Here is an 11,040-nt window from a genome sequence, read left to right on the forward strand (position 1 = left end):
CCACCAACTGCTTCAGTCATTCACCATTTAATAAAAATCAACTTTCCCTGGCTTCATGTGGTTTTCCAGATGGTGGAGAAAGGTCAAGAATGCCATTTTCACCCATAGGTGATAAGAAATGACTGGCTGCTCCTCCATGGATTTTTATTTCAGTGTGTATGCTTACAGCAGTGAATCATAGAGCAGAAAATAGGAAAGCATTTTGTGAAGGTACCTATTAGTGAGTGTCCTACAGCGACTGTAATTAATTCAGTGGTTCCTTCCCTTTAAAGGTGAAACGATAACCCAGAGACAGTTTGCTTTCTCAGATAAAGGCTTTTCATTTTCCTTTTAACTTTTTATGCTCTCTCAAATCAGCTTTGCTTTCTTTCTCCTTTCAATGCTGTGTACCTGAACCTAAGACTATTACATGGTCTGAAAGCTTTGAACATCAGTGCTGTGATCAGCCAGTAAAGCAGTCCAATTTCCACGTTGTTCAAATAGTGCTTTCCTGTCTTGTCTGGAAAAGTGTCTGCCAATTCATTTTTCTCCTCTTATCAGCAAAACACATATATACTGGGCTAACGTGGCTTAATATAAAACACAGGGAAAATCCCTGAACAATCAGGAGACCAGTTAGAGAAAACTGGCCAGGCGCGGCTTTTACCCCAAAGCACACACTTTCATTTCTCATTAAATGAGGAAGCAAATCAACGGAGCACTGATTTTATAGATGTCAGTCATGGCAACTTATTAGGCTTTGATAATGGTCTTTTTATTTATTTGTTTAAATATAAATTTATTTATTTTAATTGGAGGTTAATTACTTTACAATACTGTATTGGTTTTGCCATACATCAACATGTATCCGCCACAGGTATACACGTGTTCCCTATTCTGAACCCCCATCCCTCCTCCCTCCCCATACTATCCCTCTGGGTCGTCTCAATGCACCAGCCCCAAGTATTCAGTATCATGCATCAAACCTGGACTGGCGATTCGTTTCATATATGATATTATACATGTTTCAATGCCATTCTCCCAGATCATCCCAGCGTCTCCCTCTCCCACAGAGTCCAAAAGACTGTTCTATACATCTGTGCCTCTTTTGCTGTTTCACATACAGGGTTATCATTACCATCTTTCTAAATCCCATATATATGTGTTAGTATACTGTATTGTTGCTTTTCTTTCTGGCTTACTTCATTCTGTATAATCGGCTCCAGTTTCATCCATCTCATCAGAACTGATTCAAGTGTATTCTTTTTCATGGCTGAGTAATACTCCATTGTGTATATGTACCACAGCTTTCTTATCCATTCATCTGCTGATGGACATCTAGGTTGCTTCCACATCCTGGCTATTAGAAACAATGCTTTGATGAACATTGGGGTACATGTGTCTCTTTCAGTTCTGGTTTCCTCGGTGTGTATGCCCAGCAGTGGGATTGCTGATTCATAAGACAGTTCTATTTCCAGTTTTTTGAGGAATCTCCATACTGTTCTCCATAGTGGCTGTACTAGTTTGCATTCCCACCAACAGTGTAAGAAGGTTCCTTTTTCTTCACACCCTCTCCAGCATTTATTGCTTGTAGACTTTTGGATCACAGCCTTTCTGACTGGCGTGAAATGGTACCTCATTGTGGTTTTGATTTGCATTTCTCTGCTAATGAGTGATGCTGAGCATCTTTTCATGTGTTTGTTAGCCATCTGTATGTCTTCTTTGGAGAAATGTCTATTTAGTTCTTTAGCCCATTTTTGATTGGGTCGTTTATTTTTCTGGAATTGAGCTGCAGGAGTTGCTTGTATATTTTTGAGATTTTGTTTGTCAGTTGCTTCATTTGCTATTATTTTCTCCCATTCAGAAGGCTGTCTTTTCACCTTGCTTATAGTTTCCTTTGTTGTGCAGAAGCTTTTAATTTTAATTAGGTCCCATTTGTTTATTTTTGTTCCTATTTCTAGTTTCCTTTGTTGTGCAGAAGCTTTTAATTTTAGTTAGGTCCCATTTGTTTATTTTTGTTCTTATTTCTAGTTTCTGGTCTTACATTTAGATTTTTAATCCCTTTCGAGTTTATTTTTGTGTGTGGTGTTAGAAAGTGTTCTAGTTTCATTTTTTTATAAGTGGTTGACCAGTTTTCCCAGCACCACTTGTTAAAGAGATTGTCTTTTCTCCATTGCATATTTTTGCCTCCTTTGGCAAAGATAAGGTATCCATAAGTGTGCGGATTTATCTCTGGGCTTTCTATTTTGTTCCATTGATCTATACTTCTGCCTTTGTGCCAGTACCATACTGTCTTGATGACTGTGGCTTTGTAGTAGAGCCTGAAGTCAATCAGGTTGATTCCTCCAGTTCCATTCTTCTTTCTCAAGATTGCTTTGGCTATTCGAAGTTTTTTGTATTTCCATACAAATTGTGAAATTATTTGTTCTAGCTCTGTGAAAAATACCATTGATAGCTTGATAGGGATTGCATTGAATCTGTAAATTGCTTTGGGTAATATACTCATTTTCACTATATTGATTCTTCTGTTCCATGAACATGGTATATTTCTCCATCTATTAGTGTCTTCTTTGACTTCTTTCACCAGTGTTTTATAGTTTTCTATATATAAGTCTTTAGTTTCTTTAGGTAGATATATTCCTAAGTATTTTATTCTTTTTGTTGCAATGGTGAATGGAATTGTTTTCTTAATTTCTCTTTCTATTTTCTCATTGTTAGTGTATAGGAATAAAGAGAATATTTATCATCTGCTCGGCTTCTTGGGAATCATTTTCTTCCCCTGAATAGTTCAACCTCCAGATCTGGTTTATTAGGGTTGGAAAATAATGACTAATATTAGAGAAATTGTTGGCAAAGTTGCAGGAACCCGAGCTTTAAGCTCTTCCAGGGTGTTCTGACCAAGTGTGGCACTGGAGGGCTTTCCTATCTATTGTAGCAGGGTATTTAATATCCCAAAATACAATATACACTGCATCCATGCTTTGGTTACTTAGTTTTTCATGGAGAAGCAACAGTTTTTATTTTCTTTAGAGGTGAAGCAGGAGTGAACATGGGAGCAACAAAAGGAAAATATCATGATCACTCTGCTCTCAGTACTTGAAATTCTGTTTCAAAATCATAAAAGACTTGCAAGTGATGCAAAGCATAGGCCACCTCATTTTGGCCTCTGGTTTGGTTTGTTTTGCGCCCCTCCCCTTGTTGGAGGTTGGGGTAGAAGCGATGTAGGGAGGAGACAGGAAAGAGGCCATGAATATAGGTCCCCATATTGTGATGTGGCAGCGTTACCCACCATAGCCGCCGGAGTGCATCCCACTGGAAACCTATTGTGTTCCCAATGCTGCTGACCAGAACAGACAAAACTCTACCTTCCAGGTAAGGGCATGCAGTGTGCCACGTGGAGACAAACACTGGTGACACAAGTCACTGGCTCTGCAACCTTAGTCTCTCTCTTCCCTTTTCTGAAACAGTATTAGAAAAGTACCTATATCATAGCATTACAGTGATACGCAAAATGTTTAATACTTCCAGTCATAACAGTGTGTGGCATCTAACAAATACTCACAAATGTTAGTCATTATTATTGCTATCCTTGCCCTCAAAGCATTTGTTAATAGAGAGAAAGCATATGTCATATGAAACTATGTGATTCTAGTGTATGTTCAGTGGAATTTAGGTAATGAGGATAATATAATTATCAAAACTGGTACTATCAAACTATCAAAACTGGCACTGGGACTAGCTTTACCATAATCTGGTATTTTTGTGCCTCCCTCATGAACTCTTCTAGGCCATCTCTTCCCACCCTATCCCCCAACCCCAGTTTGTACTCACAAAAGTACAAATATCCTTTTGAAGCTCTTCTCCAAATGGGACAAGGTATTTCACACTGTGTTATCAGAGCCCAGGTTCCTTACTTTACTGAACATTGAACAAATGACCTGCTCCACAGAACTCTTACAGAAAAACAGGCTGAATGTTGGGACTTACCTGGTGGTCCAGTGGTTAAGAATATGTCTTGCAATGCAGGGGACATAGGTTCAGTCCCTGGTCAGAGAACTAAGTTCCCACATGCTGTGGAGTAATTAAACTTGCATGCCACAACCGGTGAGTCTGTGCACTCTGGAGGCCATGTGCCACACCTAGAGTGTCTGTGCACCCCAGTGAAAACTCCTGCAAGACCCAGTGAAGATCCCATGCACCACAACTAAGATGCAATGTAGCCAAATAAAGAAATATCACCCCCTCAATGTTTTGAAAAGGCAAACGCTAAAGTAAAGTGGATGCATGGGGACTGAGGGCTCTAGGCCTGTTTTCCTAGTAGATGGTTTAGATTTGCTTATAACTTGAAACATAAGGTAACACAAGGATGAGGACATTGCTAGGAAGACAATCCAGTAGAAAAATCTGGGCAAGGGGAGTGCCATGAAAAGTTATCCAGCCTAGAAAATAAGATTTCCTCGCATCTAATCTTTATCTTGGAGCAAAATATACCAAGCATCAGGGCCCCATTTCAGTTCATACGTGTGCCTGCCACACCTTTGAGATACAGAAGGAAGCTGCAGCTGCATTAGAGATGAGTTGGTCCTTGGGTCCTAGTGTGCTGGAAGCCTAGAGAACACACTGCTCTCAGGTCCCTGCTGACAGAAGGCCGGGCACCTGGCCTGCTCAGTTCTCCAGCCTATACACTGTGAGTAAAGACGCCTTCTCTATGACAAGCTTTGTCTTGGGACAGACGGAATAGTGCATATGTGCAAATTTTTTTAAAACTACAAAATGCTACATAGTTGTATGCTAGAATCACGCAGAGTTTAAAGTTGAAAAGGGAAAATAGAATAGAATCAAAAATCAAAGCTAGCAGGAGCCTAAGAATATAAATAAAGAAGCAATTAAGTTGACTGTATATGGAAAACAAGTATTTATGTATATTGACTTCAAGTGAAGCAAATATTGAAGCAAATATTCAAATGAAAAAATTCAAGTGAAGCAAAATTTGAAGCAAATATTGACTTCCGTGAAGGCCACACTAGGGAAGAAGGGTTAGCTTCTATTTAAACTTTAAAAAAATCACATTTACACTTATTAATGTAAACATTTAAGGATGTGATTTATTCAAGAAATGTTGGATTGTTTTAAAGGTATTAATATACAAACATTTCAGTGGAACATGATGTTTTGAATTGTAAAGGGTATTATTTGATATAGCTTAACAGATATGTAAGAACATACACACATTTTCAGTTATTTATGACCACTGAGGAGGCAAAATGTCTAACCTCACCAACATGTTTAGCCACACCAGCATTTTCATGGGGCAGGGCAGGGGTGGCGCACTGGGCCCTTGCTGCTTTCTCCAGCTGTGAGCAGGGGCTGCTTTGCAGCGGTGCAAGGGCTTCTCACTGTGGTGGCCTCTTGTTTACAGAGCTCTGGCTTCAGGCACAGGCTCCATGGTTGGGGCACAACGTTTAGTTGCCCTGTGGAACGGGGGATCTTCCCAGACCACTGGCTGGCAGATTCTTAACCACTCTCCAGGGAAGTCCCCATACCAACATATTAGGTCGCAACTGTATTCGTTGTCCTGTCTGCAGAGTATTGTCTCAGCATTGTATTTATCCATAATACATGCTTTAGTCAGAAGACTCTTTGTGATATTAATAATATTTGGGACAGTACTTGGCACAAAGCAGGGCCTTAGAAAGTTATCAGTAAACACGTGCTCAGACACCTGTGCTCCTCATGACCGTGCATGTAGGTAATGCAGGAGGCATTACTCTGTGATCAGTGGATTCCATTACTTTAAGGAGTCGGTGATTGTCTATAACAATATTTATACTTGTGCATTCTAATAGTGAGCCCATAGATTTCATTGGATCCTCAAAGGCTTAAGAACCAGTTTTCATAAAGAGAATAAGTGGTATGTATTTGAGTTAAATCCCAGGTACTTTCTAACAGGAAATGCTTCTTGTCCTAGGTGTTAAAGTTTGAACCTGGCCATTTCAAGAGGAGGGGCAGAGCGAAGCACATGGCTCTCGTTGACATCCAGTTGGATCATCATGAGCGGTGCGACTGTATCTGCAGCTCAAGACCACCTCGATAAGAGACTGTGCATGTACTTTCGTTAAACACGAAAGAACCTTTATTTTAAGGAGGGTGTGGTAAGACACCCCTTTCCCACCAGCAACCGAACTTACTATTAGCCTGAAAAGCAATGAATACAAGTGGTTGCTGACTTTCAATCTAGCTTTGTTAGTGCCATGACAAGTAGAAAGGCATATCATCAACCTCTATATCCAAGAATATAGGATTGCATTTAACAATAGTGTCTGAGGATATATGTCATCTCCATGTCTCTGTGTAAATAGACCAAATGGTTTACTCAGTATATATAACCAGGTACACCAGAGCTTACATATGGTTTAATTATTTAGACTCTTAAAATCTGACAAAATAAGGGACATAGTAAATACATTAAACATGTCTTTGGAAGATTTGGAGGATTCATTTGTTAATTTTTAAGTTTTGAATCACAAAACAATTTTGGATCTTGCTCTTTTAAAGAAAGCACCTTTTATGTTAAAAATCCAATAAATGAGCATTTCTTGTGCATACATCTTAATTATAAAAAGAGGGAAATATGGTTTCTGGGAAAAGATACATTCCTAGCTGTTTTTCTCATGAGATGTACTACATACTTACCTATATAGACAATAATTATCTGTCTCCAAAAGCATGTCATCACAATATAGGTGCTTTAGAAATAAAGCCCTTAAGTCTTCTCTTAGTGTATGAGGCATGCAAACTCATTAACACCTGTCTTCAAAAAATTCTCACAAGGTTTATTATTGTTATCCTATGAGAAAAAATGTATAAGCCGAAGCAGAATTTTGAATTGTTTCTTCTCAAAACCTCTCCACAAAAGTAATGTCATGGGGACTCTGTATGAGCCTTTGGAGAATGTCATGGGGACTCTGTATGAGCCTTTCAAAATAATGCTCACTGAAAAGTTAAGAAGTTGAAAGTAAAAAAATGTGAGCATTGAAATATTAACATAACTGGGAGTGGGATGGACTATTTGATTGGGATCCATTTTTGATAATGATTCATACTTTCCAGATTATGCCAATTAATTTTATATATCTTGCTTTTGTGTTCCTATCTCTTCCATATCTCTTCCTATCTCTTCCATATATATATCTGTTTATGAGTCATTATGAGCTTTCCTGGTGGCTCAGATGGTAAAGCGTCTGCCCGCAATGCGGGAGATGGTGGGTTCAATTCCTGGGTCGGGAAGATCCCCTGGAGAAGGAAATGGCAATCCACTCCAGCACTCTTGCCTGGAAAATCCCGTGGATGGAGGAGGCTACAGTCCATGGGGTCGCAAAGGGTCGGACACGACTGAGCGACATGTTCAGTCTTCAGCATGAGTCATTATTAAATGAGACAATGTGTATATATATATATATATATATATACAAAAAATGGCATTTTATATTTGGCAAGCCATCATGGATTACTTATAGCCCAGAAGCTTTTTTTGCATTAAAGCAACCCAATTTCATTGACGTAAATTCCTAACTGTGTACTCACTATTCATTTCAGTTGAATTCCTGTTTCTGAACCAAGTGAAAGGAGACCTGGGGTCTCTGGTTCTTTCCAAATCTATGGCACTTGTTCTAAGAAGCCTCACTGCAATTTGTGAGAGCACAAGTTTGGCCCTGCTCTACCCTAGGAAATGGTTTTTGCATTGGTAGTTATTATTGGTACTTAGAGTAATTTTTCCTCCTTGGCTCCTTAATGTCTGTTAAGGCCTCAGGGACTGACTACAGGCGTAGGAAGTGATTCATCATTCTCCAAAACAAGACTCTAAGAGAGCAATATTGACATCAAGATAGCTCTGGAGCCGCTCAGAGAGAAGGACATTTTTCTTCTCACCTTGAAAGAAAAAAGGAGAGCTGGTTTCTTCCCTGAGTCCAGGGCCCTACTGAACACAGACAAGTCGAATGAGGGATGTGTAATTGGGACTCATTAAGTCTCAGTGTCAGATGAGCAGCCTATATATATTTGGATTTCTGAGCATGATGCTTTCAGGACCAAGTTCTCAAGTATCTTTAGGAGCTCATTTCTGATAAGCTCTTTAAAAGGTCAATGCTTATTGAAGATATTCCTTCAAAATTTCCCTGAAAGTGTCCTGTGTTTTTACCTCAAAGGATGACTGGTAAAAATAAATACTCTATTGTTGAGTTGTCTGAAATCCAGAGTGCAGTCAGAAAGAGCACAACCAGACCCTTTAATAATCAGTAACCATTCTTTCCCTGCAAGCCTCTTGAAAGCTTCCTGTGAAAACATAGAATTGCTGGACCAAAACCAAAATTTGAGTTATATCACTAACTTGCTCAACTGTTAAGTATGAAAAATTAGAGTGTTCTACCCAATTTTCAATAAACCTTCCAAGCTGCAATAACCAGGATGGTTTTCAGTTAAAGCCCTGTCTCGACTTTTTATTTATTAGCTGCCATGTAAGCATGCAGTCTCACTCACTTCTTTTTTTTCTTTCCTGAGTGTTTTATGAAAACTTCTCCCTTGGTTGTCTGTTATCTATTGCACTTCCAACATGTAGCCAATAAATCTGCTTCATTGCCATCAAAGGAATAAAAAGCTCACCGTACAAATTACATTTCAAAACAAATCCTAATAAATCCTCATTTCTATGTGGCTCACTCACCTGGAATAATGCCTTCTGTTCAATATGTTATAGGGCACAGCACTTTCATAAGTAGAACTTTTTCTGGTTGGTTTTTTTTTTTCTTTTTTTTTTTGGTTATATTGGTAACATGCAGCTTTTCCTCTCATAGTGTTTTCTGTAACAAATGTAATTTGCCTCTTATCTTCATGAAAAATAAATATTGCTTACAAACAAAGCTACTCCATTACTTAGTACTCAACTGCAGTTTTAAAAGGTGCACAATGATACAGACTTACTTCCCCAAATACATGCAGCTGTCTGACAAGGTTGGGGGCGTTCTGCGGGCCTGGTTTTAGAACACTGTTCCTTGAAAACTGGCTTTTACCCTGTCCCTTCTAGAAGCCACCGGAAACCGGAAATGGAGTGGCACTTCACTTGTGTGTTTATTTTTTTGTTTTGTTTTGTTTTGTTTTGCTGCTCTTGGTGCTTCTTTGTTTGGCTGTCTCCCTGCAGGCTTTTGGTAGAAGATATCCTCCTCTGACATTTTTGCTTTGGAGTGTCCACAGGCTGTCTCCTTTGGGGCCTGAAATCAATAACGTTATGTTCACCCTCATACCTTCACCCATCTCGATGAACACCACAGTCGGTGGGTCAGTGTTAACCAGATTTTTTTTTTTTCCCAATATGAGTTTATTTCATTATTTAGAACCAACGCCCTCAACAGAATGCCTAAACCTGCAAGATACTTTAAAATGATCCCAAATAGTTCAAAATACTAGATTTGAAGATCATATATAGTTTTCCCTCATAACATAAGTGCTTTCAGTAAATTACAAACCAAACCATGTAAAATTATGTGAAGGCAGATGATCAATCTGGTAGCATTTGTAAGGATTCCTGGGAAGTGATCTGTGGGAGCTGGGGGCTTTTCCTCCCAGCAGGTGGAGACTGAAATTGTCTTAGTGCATCAGAGAGAAAGCTAGAAGGCCTTGGATATAGTGACAAATCTGACACTTTCTGGACCTGCTTAGGGGCTACTCTGCTATAGAGTTTGGAGTGTGCCTTGTTGGTGGGGGAGGCAGAGAGACAAAGCCTAAAGAGAGCTCATCTTGCTGTAAGAATTTTTGCTTTTGCTTGTAGTCTTGGTCTTCACCATCCCACTGAAGACAGGATGGCAAGTGTACAGTGTTGGGTGAAACTCTGCCACTTTATTTAGTTCAATAGTGTTGGGTTTTGGGGAAAAGGGAGTAGAGACATGTATTTTGTGGCAAGAATCAATTTTACCACTGGAAATATCAGCTAACGTGGAGTCAAAGTATGGGGGAAAAATGGGCAAGGATAGGTAGAGTAGTTTATTTATATAACTTGGATTTTTATGACAAAAATCATACTAGTCATAGATATACAAGCAATATTTTAATGCAAATACATTAATGTTATTTTATTTCCTGAAATGCACACATGTCCAGTTTTCTATTAAGAGTAACTCAATAGATGTCCAAATTGTTCATATTCTCCTAGGGTCCTCTGGTAGAACATTATGTTAATAGATTAGTATTCATGCCTGAAATCCTAGGAAACACAATTTTGTTTATTGATAGCTCTGATCAAATATGCTGGAAGAGAGACTATTTATAATTCACTGGTTTTATTGGCAGTCACTTAAATTCTATTGTTTTTGATGATCAACTTAAAAACTACATAGGCCTTTAAAACTTAACACACTGAGATATCTCCTGAATATTGTAGTTAAACATCAGCAATGGATAAGCAGCTAACCACTTAATTTAAGATTTTGAGCTTTCTGTTCTTCTTACAGTTCAGAATTTACAAGTTAATTTTTATCTTTTTAAGTAAATTGTATTTGTATAGACATCTCTAATAATTCTTTAGCAGAACACATTAGAAGAGAGTATGGAGCTGAGTCCATAATAAATGCTAATATACTCAGTGCAGCAAGTCATGGGCCAAGAAATCTTCATTTTCTAATAAAGGCGTTTGATTTTCTAATTATTTTAAACTGCTAAGTGCTGGTTTCCAGGCTTAGTGGCCAGGAACAAAACGTTAAAATCACCCTTGGGTTCAATTTATATTTTAAATAATCCCTGGTATGCAAATTCTCTTGTAAGAACTAAAGTCTTCAGGTAGTATTCCTTAATCTCCATTTTTGGTTGAGGAAGTATTACAAATTCATTCTCCTCTGGTATCTTCTAGCCTTTCCATTTTTCTTTGTGACTTCCACATCTCTCCTCTTCTGACCAATTTCTATCCCCCAGGCTTCAACTCAGAGAAAGTCAGGATGGGTGTGCACTTTAGTATGCGAGACAGCATAAGAGACACAGATGTATAGAACAGACTTTTGGACTCTGTGGGAGAGGGAG

The 11,040-nt window shown here is 38.7% G+C and overlaps 1 protein-coding gene across 4 annotated transcripts in view; it reads left to right on the plus strand.

The window, feature by feature from the left end:
* The window catches only part of PDGFD (platelet derived growth factor D), a 285,800-nt gene extending 276,906 nt beyond the window's left edge, over positions 1-8,894 (plus strand). For all 4 annotated transcript variants that reach the window (XM_042232831.2, XM_060399633.1, XM_004015965.6 and 1 more), the window contains one exon: positions 5,948-8,894. In XM_042232831.2, coding sequence (XP_042088765.1) covers positions 5,948-6,073 — 126 coding nt within the window. In that variant the 3' untranslated portion in view covers positions 6,074-8,894. The remainder of the gene's footprint in view (positions 1-5,947) is intronic.
* The last annotated feature ends 2,146 nt before the right edge of the window (positions 8,895-11,040 follow it).

This window comes from Ovis aries, chromosome 15 (assembly GCF_016772045.2).
Source record: "Ovis aries strain OAR_USU_Benz2616 breed Rambouillet chromosome 15, ARS-UI_Ramb_v3.0, whole genome shotgun sequence".
NCBI classification, from domain to species: domain Eukaryota; kingdom Metazoa; phylum Chordata; class Mammalia; order Artiodactyla; family Bovidae; genus Ovis; species Ovis aries.